General features: G+C 38.5%; 2 protein-coding genes across 3 annotated transcripts; one reads left to right on the plus strand and one right to left on the minus strand.

Annotated features, from left to right (window-relative positions):
- Window positions 1–718: 718 nt before the first annotated feature.
- Window positions 719–7,982, plus strand: LOC127444693 (glyoxylate reductase/hydroxypyruvate reductase-like). Its single transcript, XM_051704228.1, has 9 exons — window positions 719–933; window positions 2,839–2,969; window positions 3,056–3,128; window positions 3,206–3,322; window positions 3,415–3,503; window positions 4,018–4,122; window positions 4,934–5,069; window positions 5,427–5,557; window positions 7,104–7,982. Exons 1-9 carry the CDS (start codon window positions 770–772, stop codon window positions 7,223–7,225), a joined length of 1,068 nt encoding a protein of 355 aa, XP_051560188.1. The 5' UTR covers window positions 719–769; the 3' UTR covers window positions 7,226–7,982.
- A 410-nt stretch (window positions 7,983–8,392) lies between these two features.
- Window positions 8,393–21,922, minus strand: LOC127444692 (zinc finger and BTB domain-containing protein 5-like). 2 transcript variants are annotated; one of them, XM_051704226.1, is made up of 3 exons: window positions 21,870–21,922; window positions 14,901–15,953; window positions 8,393–13,862 (listed from the first exon to the last, which is right to left on the minus strand). In XM_051704226.1, exons 1-3 carry the CDS (start codon window positions 21,891–21,893, stop codon window positions 12,825–12,827), a joined length of 2,115 nt encoding a protein of 704 aa, XP_051560186.1. In that variant the 5' UTR covers window positions 21,894–21,922; the 3' UTR covers window positions 8,393–12,824. The 2 variants fall into 2 exon arrangements, with proteins under 2 accessions (XP_051560186.1, XP_051560187.1); XM_051704227.1 differs by lacking the exon at window positions 21,870–21,922 and adding an exon at window positions 21,570–21,729.
- Window positions 21,923–21,950: the final 28 nt, after the last annotated feature.

Genomic DNA, 21,950 nt, shown 5'->3' on the forward strand with positions numbered 1-21,950 from the left:
TATATTTTACAGAAGAGTAAATGATGAGAGAATTTTCATTTTTGGCTGAACTATTCTTTTAATTAGTGCTCTTTTTTACAGCCTGTGGTGTTCAGTCTTGAATTAATAAATGTGTGTTTCACAACAAGATTATCTGATTCAGTAAAAGGGACTAAATATATACTGTATGTTGACAAACCACTGTTAGTTTGTGAGCTCAGTTGAACACTGACCATGAGACCTTCAGATGATCATATAAATAAAGTCTTATAAGTGTATTTATGATCATTTACTTTCTCTTTGGTTCATTTTTGGTGAGTTTCCTTATAAACAGAAGTTAAGATCTGTTAGATCAATAATAGCTTCTATAACCTATCAATATGTGATCTATAGGCTAAGAGTTATATCATTTAATGTTTCATTTTTTGCTTAAATTACTGTATTTCAGTGTTATTCCATGCTTTACCTTAAATAATAAAAAGTTGGCTGTAACCCTTTTAACTTGATTAATGATTGACTGAAACAAAATCAATATAATTGATACCACCAGTTGAGTCACAGACACTGTGGTTAGTGGTCAGTTATAGTACTTTGGAATGGAGAATAAACAAACAAACAAAGAAAATTGTAATTTCTATATTTGCTCTCTGGCCCGTGTTGTCTGGAGAGAGACCGGTCATCCATTGGTTTCCTCCCCCAAACTCAACCCTCTCCACACAGCTCCTGCCCATTCCAAGTTCTGCCATCCTTTGCCAAAGATCCCTGTATTTATTTAATTATCCGCTTCGTAATGTGGTGTAGCAGAACAGCGCTCGGGAGATTGCGGATGATCGGTGATGCAATCGCTCCGCGTACCGTTACCGGATTTCATCGCGTGATGTCCACGTTACCGAAAGTGTATGTGACGCGCAAGGTGCCGCCGGTCGGACTGGACATTCTCCGCAAATCCGGACAGTAGGTTTGAAGTCGTCATTTGCACACGCACTAGCCTCATGAAATGTGTTCCACTGTGATCAAATGCGTAAAATGCGCACTCACCGGAATCAAATATTACTTTGTTCATATTAGAATGTTTTTACTTCAGCAAGTGAGTAATAGACCTACTAAGGAACAAACATTCACTTAATATGAAATTATTTTAAAGAGCAACTAATTACACATGATTAGGATTATTTTTTAATTTAATAGTTATATTGACACGTAAAGTGCAACATGGACTCATAATGGTAAGAGCTATAGGCGTACCCCACCAATACCTTAATAAGGTACATTTTTTTGTGAACTAAACATTAGGTCAACATGTGGAACTTCTGCTCAGCAAAAGATAAGTGACTGAGAAAGAACAGAAAGTTAATAACAAACTTGACGAATCGAGCATTCTCTGTCTGAGCTTCAGGTTGCAGGATACCCTAAGTCACTTGTAGCCTAACTTAATTATATATATATATTTTCCCCCCTCTGCCTATTTCTTTAGATATCATAATAAATATAAATTATTATAAAATAATATAAATAAAAATAATGTTAAAAATATAAAATGTATTTCAATAATAAATAAAAAATTGGCAGCAAAAAGAATAAAAAAAATTAAATAATAATAAAAAAAAAATAAAAAATATAGAAAATGCATTGCTTATTATTTGTCAATGCCAGTATGATGTTTAAAAGCTTTTATTATCAGTATATTAGTGTACCGGACTAATTTCTCAACAGATTTTTCTGCTAATACATAAAACAAAAGCCTTTTTTTTGTATTATTATTATTATTTTTTTTAGATTTAAGCATTCCAAATTCATAACAAATTTCCATTAAATTGAACTGTGTAATCTTTAACAAAATTAAATTATGAACACTTAAAATATTTGAGTTTCATTGATTTAATTTTAAAGATTACTCAATTAAATTTGTGGGAAATATTTTTATGAAATTAAAGTGCATAAATCTTGTGATGTTTTTGTGTGTGTAATGATGAAGAAATTTTGATAAAAATGATATTGATAAATAATATGTAAAATATAATACAAACAATAATAAAACAAAAAAGTGCCAAAAATAGAAAGAATAAAAAAGATATAAAAATTATACATAAATCTTTTTTTTTTTTATCCCTTTTTCTCCAAATTTGGAATGCCCAATTCCCACTACTTAGTCGGTCCTTGTGGTGGCGCGGTTACTCACCTCAATCCGGGTGGCGGAGGACAAGTCTCAGTTGCCTCCGCTTCTGAGACAGTCAATCCGCGCATCTTATCACATGACTCGTTGTGCATGACACCGCGGAGACTCAGCATGTGAAGGCTCATGCTACTCTCTGCGATCCACGCACAACTTACCACGCGCCCCATTGAGAGCGAGAACCACTAATCGCGACCTCGAGAAGGTTACCCCATGTGACTCTACCCTCCCTAGCAACCAGGCCAAATTGGTTGCTTAGGAGACCTGGCTGGAGTCACTCAGCACACCCTGGATTCGAACTCGCAACTCCAGGGGTGGTAGTCAGTGTCAATACTCACTGAGCTACCCATACATAAATCTTTTACATTTTTATTAATTTAGTTTTGTTAAAGATTACACAATTCAATTTTAAGGAAATTTGTTATGAAATTGAATGCTTAAAAATATGCTTAAATATGTTGTTTGAGTGTATATCATATTAGTATATCGGACTAATATGTATTTTGGCAGTCTGTCATCTCAGTCTGTTAAACTTTATTCAGGGAGTTTGTGGGCACTTTCAGTGATATTACCTGTTTTGTTTCAGTTTATGGAGATTTAATTGAATTAAAGATACAGAGCTGCTCTCCCCATGTCTTTCTCTTACCCTTTATATCCTTCACTCAATTCTGCTCACAAACTCACAGGGTGCAGTTTGAGATGTGGGACTCTGATGACCCTGTGCCACGACAGGAGCTGCTGAAAAAGGTCAAAGGTTGCGATGGAATACTATGTGTACTCACAGAGAAGATTGATGCAGAACTACTGGATGCTGCAGGTTAGCTATTAATAAATAGTTATAATTTAGACAAAAAAAAAAAAAAGACAAATTCAGTGACATGGTTAAATGTGTCAACAATGCAGGTCCAAATTTGAAAGTCCTCAGCACTATGTCAGTGGGCTTTGATCATCTTTCTTTGGATGAACTCAAGAAAAGGTCAGTTGCACGAGTAAAATTCAATTAAGAATTTCTTGACGTGTGCCTTGGGGATATATGTTTGTGTTTTTTTTCAGGGAAATCAGCGTAGGCTATACTCCGGATGTTCTGACAGACGCTGTGGCTGAACTGACTGTTGCCCTGTTACTCGCTACATCAAGAAGACTCATTGAGGCCACCCACGAGGCAAAAACGTACTAAAACCAACCTTCAACACTCACACACATGCCAGGAATAACTAATCCATTAGAAGACTGATTCATTCTCATTACTTGTGTTTGTTTAGGGGTGGCTGGGGTACATGGAGAACTCTATGGCTGTGTGGTCATGAACTAGCAAACAGCACAGTCGGCATCTTGGGACTAGGGAGGATTGGTAAGGAATAGGGTGGCCTCATGACCATTTTTTAATTATTTATTAGATTAGCAATATCACACAAGCTGGAGTGCTGTTATACTAAATATCATCACTGCCCCCAGTGGCCAAAGCTAGAACTACAGTTTAACTCATGCGTACCTTTGCGTGACACTAGTAATTTGGCACAGTGGAGCTGAATTTGGAGGCATAAAAATTTTGGAAGCAACATGCCGATTTCCCATTAGATCATGCTGACCATTGAGTATTGCCAAGCAACGGACAGACTGAAAGCCTGTCTGGAATGCCACAAACACAGACAAATGGAGTGCTACAAACAGTCAAGCTATACTAAACATCAGCACTCTGGGAATGCAGTTTGTCCAATCAAATTAGAGGACTTGAACTAATTGTTGTATAATTCAAGATAATTGTTGCCACAGTTGTTGTTTTAAAGAGACATTGTATTATTCCGCATAATAATATCTCTGAATAGTTGGAGGTTATTAGGTGTGTATATGTGTGTGTTTGGTAGGCGTGGCTATTGCAGAGCGCCTAAAGCCGTTTAAGGTGAAGAAGTTCATCTACACAGATGTAGCGCCAAGACCTGAGCTCGCAGACATGATACAGGCAGACTATGGTGAGAACACCTCCCCAATTTTTATAATGGTTAAAGGAATAGTTCACAAAACAATTATGTCAACATTTACTCACCCTTATGTCGTTCCAAACCCATATGACTTTCTTCTGCAGAACTCAAAAGGGGTTATTTTAATGTTTTCTGATTTGAAAGCGACTCACTTTAAAGCTTAAGTAAAGCAGGCAAAAGTGTCGAAAAAAAAGTCCATGCTCCTTGTGAGCCATATTCCAAGTCTTCTGAAGGTATACGATCACATAGTATGATGAACAGACTGAAATTTAAGTCATTTTTCACTCTCAAATCATTGATCGACTCTTGAACACAGAGCCTAAATCAAATATGGTGACATTTCAAACCTCATTGAGTTTTGATGTTAACCTATGAGGTTTAATATTATTGACATGAACGTATATTTGATTTGTACACTGTCTACAAGAGTCAATCAATAATTTGATTTGAGAGTGAATAATGACTTCAATTTGGGTCTGTTTATCAAAGTGATCGTATGCCTTGAAAAAACTTGGAATTTCACACACAAGTCGCATGGACTACTTTATGACGATGTTGGGTGCTTCTTAAGCTTTAAAATGAGTCACTATCAGCTGCCATTGTATTGAAATCAGCAAACGAAACATTCTTTAAAAATATCCCCTTCAGTGTTCCGCAGAAGAAAGTCATACAGGTTTGTAAAGACAATGAGGGTGAATATATAAAACATTTTCATTTTTGGGTGAACTATTCCTTTAAAATGATAATGACCTGAAAGTTGTGACTAAAAGGAAGCAAAATAATAAACTGTTTGTGGGTTTAGTCTCTTTAGACGAGCTGGCAAAGCAGTCTGATTTCCTGGCAATATGCTGTGCTCTGACTCCAGAAACTCAAGGGATCTGCAATAAGAACCTCTTCACCAAGATGAAGAAAAACTCCATCTTTATCAACACAAGCAGGTAACAGTTTGCCTAAGAGTATTTGCAATTCCAATACCTGTGTGCAAGGCAAACCGAGACTTTCAGTCAGTAGCGGTCCTAGCTTGTATGGCGCCCTGGGCGAAACACGCTTCAACACGCCCCCAAAGTTGTTGACGGGGGGGGTGTTGGGGGGGTCTGTGTGGGTGCCTCGTGCCCCCCCCCCATGCAAGGTGCCGCCCTGGGCAACTGCCCATGTCGCCCATGCCTAAATCTGCCACTGCTTTAGTAGAGTAACAAAATTCACTTCTGTAGAGTAACAGTGCTGATTCAGTTCAGTGGATTCCTGAGAAAGGCACTCCTCTGCTGCATGACTCTGATTGTGTTCTTGTTGTAAAGAGGGGGAGTGGTTAATCAGGAGGATCTGTATGAAGCCCTGTCCACTGGTCTGATCGCTGGAGCTGGGCTGGATGTCACCACACCTGAACCGCTGCCCACAAACCATCCTCTTTTCACACTCAAAAACTGCGGTAAGCAGTCTGTGCATGTATGTTTAAGGTGCACTCACTAATTTTCGGATTAAAGGAATACTTCATGTAAACTCTCACATTATTTACCATGTCATCCCAGATGTTTATAACTTTCTTTCTTTTGTGGAACACAGAGATATTTAGACGTATATCTCAGCTCTGTAAGTCCAAAAAAAACAATGCAAGTCAAAAGGGTCCAAAACTTTGAAGTCCAAAAAGCACATTAAGGCAGCATAAAAGTAATCCAGACTCCAGTGGTTAAATCCACATCTTCAGAAGCAAAATGATAGGTGTGGGTGAGAAACAGATCAATATTTAAGTCCTTTTTTTCCTTTAAATTCTCTTCCCTTCCCTGTTGGTGGTGATATGTATGAAGAATGAAAATTGGCAAAGATCGTGCGACCCCGTGCCCTTCTGCGTGGATATTGTGTTTTGTCTTCTCTATAAGCTATGCATAATTTAATTTCATTTAAACTGACTGATCTCAGTTCAGGACACTCTGAGCTGTCAGGAGAGTTTGTCTTTGACCTGTTTGAGTCAAAAGTCTCTAGTTTCATCCGATATGCCATTTAAAAATTTTTTTGTGATATATTGTGAAACGCCAGGCTGTTAAACACAATGACCACTATAGTTTTTCATTAGAAATCCTATATTTACTGTGCATTTTCACATTGAGAAAAACATTTGTGTTTTCTGAGGCTTTATATGGAGTTAGGATGAAAATAAGGTGCATTTCGAACTGTTCTGAGACCAATGCAGACGGACAGCACACTGGAGGTTAAGTCATTCACTAATTAGGGAGCAAGGGAGCATCCTATAGCATCCTATGCAGCCAAGTGCATTCACTCCTAACATCCAACCAAAAGTTCAGTTTCAGGCTGCAGATGATGTTTGGATCACTCAACAAGTTTTGGCAGGCATGAGACAATGATAATCAGTACATAGATTCAGAATTTATAATGTATCATTTTATTTCAACATGGTTGGCAGTGATTGGATGATGCTGGCCATTACTTGTACATTGACATTGAGATTTTGTTGCAGTGACAGATAGTATTTTTACAAAGATTAATAGCATAAGCTGTATTTAAATGCATAAATATGTTCACATTTAGCAGCAAATTAAAAATACAACACAAATTATGGTGACTCCAGTGCTGCGGTCGCATCAGCATTTCACTGTAGACGCTAGAAATGTCCCCTTACTGAACGGAAAATATGATTGGTTTGCAAATATTTAATTGTGTCTGAAACAAATGTTCCGATTGGTCGCTCAGCTGAGTCGGACTGTCTTTCTTGACCGTCTTCAGTGTTCTTTAAGAGAGGAATGCACTTTTCACTTGCATTGTATGGACCAACAGAGATGAGATATTTTCCTAAAAATCTCTGTGTTCTGCAGAAGAAAGTCATAAACATCTGAGATGGCATGAGGGGGAGTAAATGAGAGAATTTTCATTTTTAGATGAACTATCCCTTTAAGGCTTGACAGGCGTTCTTTAGCAGACTTATTTGTAAAATTGGTGATCTTGTGTTTGTTTGTATGCAGTGATTCTTCCCCACATTGCCAGTGCTTCCTATACCACACGGAACGCCATGTCTGCTCTTGCTGCCAACAACCTGCTGGCTGGACTCAGGGGAGAAGCTATGCCTAAAGAACTTAAGCTCTAGCGCTCAACACCAACAATTAACATAAAAGAAAAACAATGCTTAACCCCACTGTGTTCGAAAATCAAAAGGGCAATGTTTGTGAGTACACAGACAAAGTTCACGGTCTAAGATCAATGATCTACAAAGAGCAAACTCAACAAAGTCAAGCAATGTCCATGCATGTCCAACAAGCCTTAACAAATGTTTTAATTCATGTGTACCTTTGGTTTTGTTGGACTAGTATAGATTGCAGTATTAGGAACTTTTAAGTCTAAACTTTTCTAATCAAACAAATGGATAAATACATTAATGAAGAGACAAGAGTGAATATCTAACATTCTTCATGATTTTATTCACTTAATTTATTGTTAAAGTGCTAGGAAAAAAAACGAGTGCCCTACCAATGTGCATTTAATTATAGCAAATACACAAACAAACATTAATTTCTTCACTTTTGGCTTCTCTAGATCTGAACCTCATAAATGATCACAGAAGGCAGTTGTTTAACTTCATTAGTGATTCACCAGTTATTTTTACCAAAAAGTCTTGTTTTCCTCAGACTTTTGTTTAAACAGTGTACACATTGTATTTACATACATTAAAATTTCAATTGAGAGTTCAAACAGGATTTAAATATCTGATATTCAGTATGTATATTTTGAATATTATAACAGAACTGTTTCAAAAACATTTATGTTTCAACTTTTATGTTAAAGAAACACTCAGGCACAGATGCATCATGAATGATTCGGAAAAAAATAAAGTACAACACCTATAATTCAGTAGAAATAGCTCTTCATTTTGCTTTTCACAAACGTGCCAGGTTTAAGTCTTTGATAAGGGGTTAAGTCTTAATTTCCCATAATTATGACCTTTGGGTTTCTCCAAACTGAAAAAATTCAAGCAGGGTCAATATTTACCTCAATGGCAACAGGCATTACTGTAGTCAAATAAAAGATGGCATAAACAAAATGCTTAAAATCTTCAGTAAGGTAGCTTATTTACAGGTTGGAATGTGTTAATAAAAGCAGCTTTTAAATCTATTACACAGTTATACTCGGTACCCTCAGTACAGTATCAAACACATCACACAAGACAACATTTCTCACAAAACAACAAGACTGTTATATTATAATAAACACAACTCTTCCTTTTAACAACCACCAATACAATGACAACCGAAGCCTGCAACATCATCAGTTTTTTATTTACAGTGATTTCTGTTTCTTTTAAAAAAGATTTACATCTGTAAGTCCACAAAACATACAACATTAAAGCCATAACGACTGAAGGTGCAATTTTGTTTTTTACATCATGGTCCATTTTCCCTTTCTGTTATTCTCTTTGTCCAACTAAATTTGTAGGCACATTATTAATTGTCTTTACTAAACTTACAACCTTACCAAAACAACTAAGAGCTATCACGTTTCACAATTTGTACGAGACGGCAAGTTATAACTGCTTCAGGGCTAGACGTAACTGTGGAGCAAAACGAAGAGAAAGTTCCCGGTCTGCAAACGGCCCTTATCAATGTACAACTGAATACAGCAGAAACAGGCATAAATACACAGTGATACAGATGGAAACATTCTTACATATACCTTTTCTGTGCATAAAGGAATACCTTTAAATTAAAACACCTTGTTTGCTAAAGATTTCATTTGGACCACATTAATATTTTGTTCTAGACTACAAAATAGTAATTACATTCCATAATGCATTTAATCATTAAAGGGATAGTTCACCCAAAAATGAAAATGTTCTCATCATTTATTCATCCTCATGCCATCCCAGATGTGTATGACTTTCTTTCTTCTGATGAACACAAATGAAGATTTGTAGAAGAATATCTCAGCTCTTTTGGGCCTTACAATGCAATATAAAAGGTGCCAACATTTTGAAGCTCAAAAAATCACATAGGCTTTATAGAAGTAATCCATTGGACTCCAGTTTTTAAACAATATCTTCAGAAGCGATATGATAGGTGTGGGTGAGAAACAGATCAGTTTCACTTTCTTCTTCTTATGTTTTTGGTGATTCACTTTCTTCTTGCATATCTCCCCCTACTGGGCAGGGAGAAGAATTTCAAGCAAAAAAAGGACTTAAATATTTATCTGTTTCTCACCCACACTTATCATATCACTTCTGAAGATATGGATTAAACCACTGGAGTTGTATGGATTACTTTTATGATGCCTTTATGTGCTTTTTGTAGCGTCACAATTTTGGCACCCATTCACTTGCATTGTATGGACCTATAGAGCTGATATATTTGTATAAAAATCATAACTTGTGTTCGGCAGAAGAAAAAGTCATACACATCTGGGATGGCATGAGTGTGCGTAAATGATGAGGGAATTTTCATTTTTGGGTGAACTATCCCTTTAATTGTTAAGTGACAGTCAGGAAACTAAGCATTTATTAGTTAATGGATAACTTGGCAACATGGCTACTGATCAATTCTGCTTTATTTGTACATGGTCACCATTTCAAAATTTAACAAGAAATTTAGCTCTGAATTTGCCCTCTTTTAGAAAGCAGTTTATTTGACCTTTGAAAACTGTAACAGCAGTAATTTTGGTAGGCTTCTCATTTCATACACCAAACCATTTGCTACATATTAGCTCTGATCCAAAACCTAGTGAACTGCCCACCTAACAGCATTTTTAGGCATCACAGGCACACTCTAGATACAAAGGCTGTTACAGAAGGTAAATAATTAGGCTGCCTTCTAAGAATCCTCAATTTAGACAAATTATAAGGCAGCTCTGCATAAATCCTTCACGGTGAAGGCAATTCCAGAGTGCATTCACCAATCTCTGTGAAATAATTTAATCTAAGATGGCAGACAAAGTGAGAAATTGTATAAATATATTTAATTTAATACTAAATAAGTATGATTAAAACTTTTAATTGTCAATTAAAAAATGTACTGCTTTACCCAATTTGTGTGTGCTAGTATGAATTTCTATGCTTACTAAAGTTCTGCACTGTTAGCTTAGCAATATGCTAACATCAAACTACACTGGAATCATTTGCAGGTCAAGTCTCCTGTAGGTCCTGTATAGTTGCTGCCTATATAGAACGTTTCAAACGTATTTATTTGCGAGGTTCTATTTTTTTTCCCTCCCCAATTTGCTCCAAGTCCCTGTGGTGGCGTAGTGACTCATCTCAATCCAGGTGGCAGAGGACGAATCTCACTTGCCTCCGTGTCTGAGACCGTCAACCCGCGCATCTTATCACATGGCTGGTTGAGCGCGTTACTGCAGAGACACAGCGCGTGGAGGCTTCATGCTATTCTCCGCGTCATCCACGCACAACTCACCATGCACCCCGAGAGCGATCCACATTACAGCAACCACAAGGAGGTTACCCCATGTGACTCTGCCCTCCCTAGCAACCGGGCCAATTTGGTTGCTTTGGAGACCTGGCTGGAGTCACTCAGCATGCCCTGGATTCGAACTCACGACTCCTTTTTAATCAGGTTATAATACCTTGGAAAGCAGCTGCCTATGTATATTTTGGAATAGAGCAAAAATAGAAATAACTCATTGCCTCCTTTTGAGGCTTCAGTTAAAAAGACAGCATTGTCAGAGGCTGAAACAAACCTGGTCTAGTTACCTTAATTTAAATTGTTAAGTTCATTCTATATGAACACCAAGTTAAGTGAACTTCATTACATAAGTTTTGGAGATGCCATTACTCAGTTCAACTGAGGGAACAAGTTTACTTAATCGAACAACTTATTTGGGTTTTTAATGTAGAATCACATTGCTAAACCAACATTTTTGGTAAATAATTTTTACATGGCCTTTTGTACATATTGCTGCATTTTCCTGGAGAAATGAACACTAGAGGCGCTACAACAACGACTTTATTGCCTTTCACACAAACAAGAGTAAAATAACAGATTATCAGTTTGTGACATCTAACACTTTTACTATAGTGCATGACGACAGAGCATTAACTCTAACAACCAAATCTGTTTTTCATCTCACATATGCTTTTTTCTGACACTATTGGTTAAGTTTTGATTTAAGGTTTAGGTAGGGAGGTAGGTTCTGTTGATTTAAAACTCAAAGCTCTTTAGGAAACAATTTAACTTGCTGTTAGTGCCACTTAGTGGACATTTCATCTTGGAACTGCCATGATACGTGTAAGGAACCATGTAATATAATTGTGCAAAAATGTTGACAGAGTCACGTAATTTTCCTGAAATCAGCCTGGCTAAAACACTAACAGCGCGCAACTGACAACTCCTGTGTCTTCCACAGAGTACTTGAGGCTAAAAGCCTCTGGACATAGACATTTAAAAGACATTTCAAAGTGCAAAAGCACAAACAGTCAGCTAGAGACCACACCTTGGTTACGTTCACACAGCAGTAGAATACAGTCGTCAGTCCTTTTTGGAGAGCTAAATATGGTTCCGGAAAGTTTCCAGACTAACAGCAGCATTCGATAACCATAATGACATTCTTACATTTTAAGCAGTCATTAACGAATTTCGAGAGCGATGATGCGTGCTGTATGAAGTCGACAACTAGTTATGTATGTGAATGACATAAGCGCACAATTCGCAGGCTGTTCTTTGTTTGCTGTCAATCACTAATGTTAGGGCTATCAACCTCTCATGGGTTACGGAAAATTACAGAAAATAGGGGAATTGTGTCCTTTGCTTTCCTTATTCAGAATTTCAGCATTACCAGTTCTAACCTGTGGTCTGTTGCAGTTACCTGGTAGCTTACCGGCAATCAGCTAGTTGATTGGAACTATTTTAAAGCCCAAGGACACACATTCTCACTCTCTGCCATCTTGCACTCTGCACTGCATCAGTGCTTACAGCACACCATCCTCTTTTTCTAATATTAATCTTTGTAATTAAATAAACAACATTTTCATTGGCAACTTTCTTGTCTCAGTGTCCTTAATGTTGCATTGTTGATCTACGCGCACAGTATGCGTGATAGCAAATATCGTCATCAGCACAATCCATGTGGAATGTCCGTGCGGGGCCAGATATTTTAGAAACGTGGATAGTCCTCATCTGTGCGCATAATCGCGCATGCTACTGCCGTTGACTGTACTAATAGAGTTACGCTTTGAACACGTCCATATTTGTTCGCGGTCAGAAGACTATACTTTGAAAGGCAACGCGGTTGACCGGGCGCAATCCGATCCGGAACACACAAAAACAAAGGGCCTTACTTTAATTACCTGATCATAGAGCTATAATTCAATCAGCTCCTGTTTGCCATTTTATGTAATTTGAGTCACACTTGCTAGTAAATACGGTTGTCAATCCCAAACACTGACTGTGAGAACGTAGCCATTTTATCATAAATGGCACGTTAAATCTCAGAAGTTCTTGAGTATGTTAAGAAAACTCCTACAGCGATGCAACATCAATAACAGCTTAAAATGTTATAATACTGTTGATAATCTGGTAGTCATTTTACACCATATACAGCTGAGCAGATGGGCAGATCTGAGACTATGGTGTACAGGTCTGCACATACTGTCTAGTCTAGAAAGCAGTAAAAAAAAAAACTGAATGGTGGCCACCCATTGTTGAATGGTGTCTTTGGAGTGGCTCTGTCATTAAGAGAGTGTTTAATCAGATTTAATCAGCATTAGACATTTCACTGTTCTGCCATCGTAAGCAGGTTGTTTTTGAGTGCTTGTACAAGTGACTGGACTGACTAAAGCGCTTGCCACATTTCAGACAGGCGTATGGTCTCTCTCCCGTATGAACTCTGATGTGTTTCTTGCAATCAGTCAGAGTGAGAAAAGTCTTACAGCAGATCTTGCAGGCATACTTCCTGGCGCCTTCCACCACCAGCACGTTGTGCTCTGAAAGTGCCTTCTTACACTTCGACAAAACATCTGCAGAGGCTCTTGTCAGCTGGGGGAGCGGGTTCAAGTTAGAGTTGCCACTGTTTTGACCTACAGAAACAGAGCCCTCAAAGTTGATTCCATTTAGAAGCATTGTGGAGGAAGAAGACGAGGAGGCTGTGTCCTGTTGCTGGGAACCATCTGTGTGCATTGAAGCACTGCCCAAAGGAACTTTGGGAGCAATGCGTCGGTATGTGTGGCACGCTCCAGCACCACCCCTGGTTGAACGAGAAAATGTCTGCAACCCCAAAATGTTGCGTTGGAACTCCAGTGCCAGCTGGTCTACAGCACCGGTGTGAGATGTCATTAATGAAGAGGATGACGCTATTCCATCATGCAGTGGCCGCAGGAGGAGCGGCTCTGATTGCAGGTCGGAGCAGACCTGCGACTCCCCTGGGAGGAGGTGCAGCGAGGAGGAAGATGCGGTGTTGATGGAAACAGCTGGCAGGAAAAAGTGAGCAGGATCCTGGTCAGTTTGAAACTCGCCAGTTGTAGTGTTGGGAACGTTGTCAACACTTGTGGCAAGGTTAGATGATGCCGCTCTGCCAGCAAAGCTCTTTGGGCTGAGGAAACTAGAGATATGCAATCCGGAGGAGGACTCCAAAGCATCACTGCAGAACAGTGCCTCTCCTCTTCCTTCTCTCTCTCCTCCTGCTCCTAATCCCTTGCTTCCTTTAATCAGTAGTTCGGAGCTGGGCTGGGGATCAGAGTAGCTGCGCTCACTGCCCTCCGGACTCAGCTCCAGCTTTTCTACAACTGTCTCCACCTGAGGAAACATCACACTACTTATTTATCAAAGGGTCCATGCTGACCAACTGGCTGCATTATTCAGTTGTAGAGCTGCCTCTCTACTCTATATACAGTGTGAAACACAAAGCACGACAAGTGTAATCCAAATCACGAACTAATGACTCTTATGAGCCGAATCTTTTGAGGTTGTTTTCACATTGGGCACGTTTTCAGTCATTTGAATCAGAGCTCGATTTTTCCCAGCACCCCCCTGCAATGTTGGTCTGGTTTCAGACTTACATATGGTTCTGTCGAACCCAGGTGCTTTTCTGTCATTAACTTGTGTCACCACAAACGTGCACATGATGGAGAACACAATGTGGGTCACTATATTTGTGTGTTTTCTTTTTAATAATTTGGTGTCTTTATGCATACCAGAGTGAGCGAAACTTGTGCCTCTGTGCGTTGCATGCCATATTTCAGCAACACAATTTTTACGTGTGGTGTAAAGCCCAGAGTATCCTTTGGCCAGATGCGAAGCTAAGCGTCTGCGTACAGGATGCCCATCACAAATTTCGTCAGAGTCCACGAGCACTGACACGTGTGGCCCAATTTTTCTAACCGCAGGTACTCTGAACGTGCAGTATGCGCATACGCCTGGAATTATTTGCACTAATCAGTGGGTCCACAAGGTGGCAACACTCACAATTGAGCCGTTGCTGTCACCAAGAAGCGCTAGAAGAAGATTGCCACTAATCATCGCTAAACAACAGAAGACGAAGGTGGAAACAATGCTTAGCGTTGACCAAAAGTGAACTTTACTTTGGGCTCAAATGTTCACATGATGTGATAAGCAATTTCTCTTGAAAATAGTCACATGACTCTTAGACTTAAAACACATTCTTAGAGAAGTTCTTTAACTTCTCTAAAAAATTTTAGGAAAAGTGTGTGGTTTGTTTTATTGGACAAATTTGGGTTTAAATTGGCTAACCTCACAATTAAATACTAAAAAACATGTGTACCAGTAACAAAAATATATCCAGTGTCTCACTAACTTAATATTAACAACAATTACCTGATCACACCCTTCTGCCTGGGAAGTAACATCGCTAGTTTCATCCTCAGGCGAACTCAGTGGTTCACTCTTCACCACAACCTGCATATGTTGCTCCTCCTCTTCCTCACCTCCACTCTTTATCTTCATCCCATCACTGTACTCCTCTTTACGTGGCAACAGCAAAGTTTTTTCTGCTCCGGATCCCATGCCCCCATCCGACTGGCTGGGAAGCTGCATGTCTTTGTGGGTCAAGCCCCTTCGGTAGTCATCTTGCTCTAGTAAACCTCCATCATCCCCAGCGACGATCTCCTCTGCCATTTTACTGTGGGAGTCTGGTGAAAGAAGCTCCTCTCCACCCTCTCTGCCTTCTCCATCCCCCACAATCCCCTCTACCTGTGAGGAGAGGCACTGCCTCGCCCGTTCTGGGGCGATCAGAGACAAGGGCTGTTTGCGCTTCAGGAAACGACGTGTCGGGTGAGAACCACGCTGATCGACTAACGCGCTCCCACACGTTGAACCTGTTCTCCTCCCGGTCCCTGTACCCCTGTCTTCAGCCCCACCCAGAGCAGAGCTGACCAGGCTCAGGCCAAGCTGCTGCAGTAGAAATGAGCGCTGGAAGTGAGAGTTAGCAGCACTTGCTACTTGTTGCTGCTCGGAGTGATGCTGGCTACCACGCTCTGCTGGAGGAGACATGGGTAGAGTGCGAGTTGTTAGATAGTGCTTACAGGCTTTCACAACAGCATTTAGATGCAGGTGAGAAGCGGCCAACAAGACATCCATCACGTTACTCTCCCCTAGCATCAGCGTGGATGTGTACATCATGTCCATGAGAGCAGCAAACGCTTCAGCCGTCACCACCTCAGAGTCCAGGTGGATCATTCTCGTGCTAGCATCTCCCTCTGCAGCAGTAAAAAGGGCTCTGAAATGTGTGCTGCAGGCGGACAGCACGGCTCGGTGGGCCTTAAAGTGACGGCTACCCACCATGATCACACAGTCACACAACTGTCCATGCAGCCGCTGGTAGTTCAGCTGCTGGAAGATCTGTTCAAAGTGCCCTGGGAAATCCATGACCTGACAACAAATTCAGAATAGAAATGAGAGGACTGTTAAATGAGTCATGGCATGAGGAATCAAATTTTCCTTCACATTTTGACATACAAGAGGTCATTGTACTATAAAAACATACTGTAAGTTTCAGAAATGAAAACTTCCTCCTTATTAGAAAAAGAGCATTCATTTAAACCAGGCTCTAGAAATGGGCCGTTTGGAATTTGTGGAACTTGTGACGTCACAAGGACCAAATACATCTGCATATGACTGCCTCTTCAGAAAGACATCAATGCCTACTTGTCTGTCACTGCACCCTTGGCCCCGCCACTGCTGCTCAGACAGTCAGTCACAGGTGAAGAGGACAGAGATGGGCCTGTCATGGGAGATTCATCCAAAGGAGACTTACACAGGACACCTTCATGGGACTTTCTGGATTTAAATGTTTTTCTACATAAACATGCACTAGACGAACGGTTTTGACCATTATCATACATCTTGCGCCTCTTTTAAAAGGCGCAATGTCAAGTTAGAACTCTAAAAAGGAGACGCCCATCCTGTTTCATCATACTGTTTGCTTTCTTGCTGTTGTGCTGCTTTGAAGAAGTACTGGACCATTTTTGCACCCATCTGTGCTGCTGCTAATTTTAATTGTTAGTCTTTTGTAAACATGCACTATATGGACTTCTTTGATCTTTCTGATGCGTTTCCGGCGTGTTTTAAGAGCGGTACAATCACAACTTTTATTGCCACCTACTGGTCGACATCTCATTCAGCTGCTGCCACTTACTGAGAGAAACACATGCCATCCTGTGTGTAAACAAACACGGAAGATCTGTGAGATGTCGCTCCTGTGAAGACCAGGCTCTCTGCTTTGGCCTGTTGAAGCCAGCTGGAGCACCTCAACATCACGTGGATTGTATTACGTTTGCATATTCAGAACATTTCTGTGTGGATTGTATGTGTTTTCGGCTCATATCAGTGTGGATTGCTTGTGAACCAGTCAAAATATGATTCAATCTCTGCAAAGAAAATGTTATTGAAAGATGGGGCAGTTAAAGCACAAAAACATAAATAAACAATTTTGGTCGACCGATATATATCGCAGAGGCCGATAAATCGGTCCATATTCAGAATTTTTTTAATTATCGCATTGACCGATAAATTCTCCCATTTGTCCGATTGGTTTTTTAAGGCCACGAGGGTGCAGAGAATTGCCTGCTTGCATGTGAAGGAGCATCTGAGACATGTTAACGAATAATCACAGTTCATTTTGCTGTTACGTACCATCGGGTTACTACAATAATAGACCGGTGTGCAACACAGTCTCATTTAAAGGTCCGCATCTCAGTGGAACTTCAAAGTAAATTCACCTCATGTGCACTATGAGTAAATGCCATATTCACGGTGTACTGTATGTCCAACTGATTTGATTGGGTCTTTTACAAGAAAATGCGATTGGTAATGCAAAAATACCATCCATTGTTGCTGGACTACTGTGTGTACTGTCATTTCCTTCTTTCTAATATATTAACAATTACTTCATGCAGAAATAAATTACTAAAATTTTATGACTAAACAGAAATCAGAAGAAACTGCTATCTACCATTTGAAATACAACATTATTTTTTAAAGATAATTAAATATAATAAAAGTTTATTAATAAAACTTATTAATATAAATTTTGTGTGAAATTGAGTAAATAAGATGTATTACTTTTTTAGCAATTTTATGTTTATGTTATTTACTATATTAAATTGTGTGATATATAGGCACTGTATCAGCCACTCTGCTCTCTGGATATCGGCATCGACCATTAAAAACCCCCATATCGGTCGACCACTAGTCATGACCCCTTTAAGGTGAGGGACAATAATATTTAATGCTCAAACAATTTTGAACAATGTCTTTTAGTAATTAGCAAAATATTAATCAAATTGTATTATGCACTATGAAACTTTTTAACATAAATATTTGCACATACCATGTTGTTGCAAGGAGATTCATTGTGAACTTATTTCAATTCAATTAAATGTATTTGCATAGTGCTATTTACATTTTGTTCCAAAGCAGCCTTACAGAGAACTGGGTCTCACTAACCCACAGTGAGCAAAACAAAGATGACAGTAGTAATGGAAAACTTCCTAAGATGGTCATTTTAGGATGAGGAAGAAACACACTTTGGGAAGAACCAAGACTCAGCTAAGGAAGCCCAGCTCCTCTGGCTGGGAAGTATTTAAGCAAATACTTGCATAAATATAAACATATGTAGACCCAAATTGTTAATTGATTTAATAAGATGCAATTGAGCAACATAGTGTTTATGATAATATTGTATACTGCATAATATAATATATTGTACAGTATAATATCATACTGATAAATTTGTTCTTGTTTTATTAAATGAGTTATTATTCGATGTCAAATCTAACGATGACAATCAATTATAAGAAAGAAGTCCATGCAATAGGATGGATGCAACTGGTGTTTGACAGACAGCGTTTATGTCTAACAAAGGATGAGCAAATCCTTATCAATTCTTCAGGCAGCAGTGATGCAGTAATAAAGCTTTAATACCCTTAATTTGTCACACTTATTGTGTGAGATTGACTAAACAATTTATAACTTGACCTCATGTGCTTTTGGTTAAAACTGCTTATTAAACTGTCTATTATTCATTTGTCTGACACATCAGGGTGTAGGACTGGGTGGAAATACCGATTTTCAGACGCATCGTGAATGATCTCGATATCAATTCTTAAATCCCAAGATCAATTTTTACTCCACTGGCAACCCTCAACTACACTAAGAGGAAACCACTAGCATTTGCAACCAAATTTCACACTATGTGACTAAAATGTCTATGATAAGCCATTGACTGGTAAATGTTTAGATTTTACTCACCAGTGATTGTGTTTGGTTTGACTCGTTTTGTGTAATGTGTGTCCAAAGACGTGTCCATTTGTAAATTGAATAAGGAATCCATTTGTCATTGAATAATGTCTCTTCTCTTTTAATACCCTTTCTGTCCTTTACAGTCAATTGTCGATCAAAAACAACAACAAAAAACAAATCAAGTATGACATGGATGAGGTAAAGCCATTCAAGTCTTCTCATATTAATAAGTGCTCATTTACAGACACCCTTTACAGAACGGCCGGTTTTATTAAAGAGACAGTATCGATTTTTAGCCAGTGTTCAACAAATCAACGTAAATACTTGTAAATAGTACAAATTAGGGGTGAAAAAATGCATCGATCTAACAAAGAAATTCGATGCATTGATAACGGAAATTACGAATCGATTATCATTACTGTATTAACACCCAATGTGATACAAATGCCATCTCAGATTACACAGGCATCCTCACAACATACAAGGGCAGGGTTGCACCAGCTGTGTGTAATTGCTCACGTAAGTTAGGACGTAAAGTTCACACTAAGGGCTTAGTAACTACTAGTCAGTTTGTAACTAAGTCAGTGCTTAATTTGGTTGCACCACCTGTTCTTAAGGCAAGACTTAACTAGTAGGTCGTAAGCTCTCCGTAAAGTGATGCATTGTCGCATAATATGACATTTACCTGTATTGATCCAATAAGCAGCCTTCAAATTTGTACACAGAAGTACTAAAAGCTGTGTATTTCAGTTTTATCTCGTTACGGTTGATGTTCAAACCTTGTTTGCTCACGTAACTGTCAGCTGTAATAAATTAAATCCCCATTAAAATATGATATGTAATAAAATTACATTTGATAAATAGTATATTTGCCCTATGTAAATAACAATAAATAAGACGCACCCTAAAAACTGCACCGTTAGATCGGTTTCATGCTGCAGAGCTGCTTAAAAGTACGTTTTTTTTCTCTCTCGTAAATGTAAATGAGTGTAAATGCTAACATCATCATATATGTTGAAAGGATTGAAGCCTGTCATGCAAAACATGAGCTCATTGATGTCATTAATTGAGTCTGCTTTTTAACTCCTGATCGGAGGCTGCCGTAAATATTTAGTTTATATGTAGGGTTACGTTCTACCTACATTTAATGGTGGAATGCTCAAATATTTAGTAGTGTATAAATTGTGACTTAGTGCCCATTTATGCAACAACTAGGCTAAGTTGTAACTTACGTATAGCTGGTGCAACCGACCCACGGTGTACGCGAGATTGAAGGAAAATGTGCACAATTAATGGACTGAGTTCGGCTTTTAGTGTCTTTATTTATAACTGCTTGGTCCATTTATTGTTGTTGCTTTCTTCCCCAATAATATGTTTAAATAGCTTTATATCTCCATAAAATGTGCTGTCTAAATTAAGAATGTTTAGTAAAAACTTTTCACCTTTTTTTCAGCATATTTTTAAAAGAAATTATGAATCGTTCCAAAATTTGCAAATTGTGACCAAATTTGAGATTTCACGATGCATTGTAATTGTTAGGTAAAGAATTGGAATCAAATCATTGTCAGAGCAAATATTTACACCCCTAGTACAAATTATGCATGTAAACATGTAACAAAATATAATGCAAGCAATATTCATATTTACTGATGGAATACATGGGTTTGTTCATTTTCGAGAAAAATAGTTATTTATATTTTATAAAAAAGAAATTTAAAAAAATCATAATGTACCTAGTTAGAAAGTCCCCTGTATAATTAACATCATTAGCTAGGAGATAACTTCTTACATATGTAAGCAAAATTGGCATAAAAACTTAAATACACCCATATGAATCGATATCAATTCGAGATCTTGTGAATCGGAATCGAATCGGGAAATCTGTATCGATACCCAGCCCTATCAGGGTATGTATTTGGAAATAAAGGAATAGAGAAATGCAATAATATGAATTATTATTAATTAATTAATGTGCTGTGTTGTAACAGCTGTAATACAGTAATTAAACCATGAAGAGAAACTTTTTTTACTTACAAAAATGTTTCATGATAAAGTTTCAGGCAAATACCACAAACTATTTTTACTACTGTTAATCTATAATAAATGAAAATGGTATCATCTTCAAACAATGCAAGAGGCTTGCGGAAGCACTGTCATTTTTATTACTATATTTATATAACAGTGATGGCTACTACAAAGTTGCCGCAGTTTAATTGTAGTACACATTAATTGTAGTATAGTAAGCATGGTGATTTTTGTAAGGGGTAAAGCTGTCTACACATCACCACCATCAGTGTAGGCGAAGTCGAAACAATTACAGACGGGCAAAATAGACTCGAATCTGCTACAAATGTGTACTGTAATATCTTTTCAAATCACTAGTGAAAACTTTAAAGAAGCATATCGCAAAAGTAGACACATGACTTAAGTTACTGTCTTATTTTCAAGGGAAGTAGATTTGGCTTGAACATTGGGGGGTGTTACCCCCCCATTCCACCTGGAATCTACGCCCCTGCTTATTTTAGAGCGAGTCTGGTTTCCTGAGTACACGAATTGTTTATATGCCAACTGTAAAAACAGGAGAACAGAGATCTAAATCATCGTTCTTTTTTATATGTGAAAATTCAAGTAAACCAATATCACTAAAAATTTTAATAGGCGATAAAAAGAGGAAGTATTTATTTTGAGGGTAGTCGTGATGCTGTTGTTAGCTACTGAGCGATCTGTTAGTCAACACACACTTACTCTCCACGTCGTCTTCAGAGAGGCCAGGTTTGTCCTCTGATACCGTCCAGGAATGCATGCAATATCTGTCCATAGGTTAGGTGAGACATTGCGCTATCTAATTGGGAATACAATGGAGACCAGGGCCAGGGGAAACATCAGATACGAAATCGCGTTTCAACTGTTAGGAGCAATGTGCATGATAATCACATTCTGCCACCTACTGTACTGGAGAGGGCAAGCGCAGACTGGAGCATGAGATCAAGCTTTAAAGGAATAGTTCACCCAAAAATAAAAATAAAAAACTCATCATTTACTCACCCTCATACCATCCCAAATGTGCATTTCACTTTCACTTCCACATTCTTCTTTTGTTTTCTGGTGATTCACATTCTTATGTGC

Source organism: Myxocyprinus asiaticus, chromosome 8, assembly GCF_019703515.2.
Source record: "Myxocyprinus asiaticus isolate MX2 ecotype Aquarium Trade chromosome 8, UBuf_Myxa_2, whole genome shotgun sequence".
NCBI classification, from domain to species: domain Eukaryota; kingdom Metazoa; phylum Chordata; class Actinopteri; order Cypriniformes; family Catostomidae; genus Myxocyprinus; species Myxocyprinus asiaticus.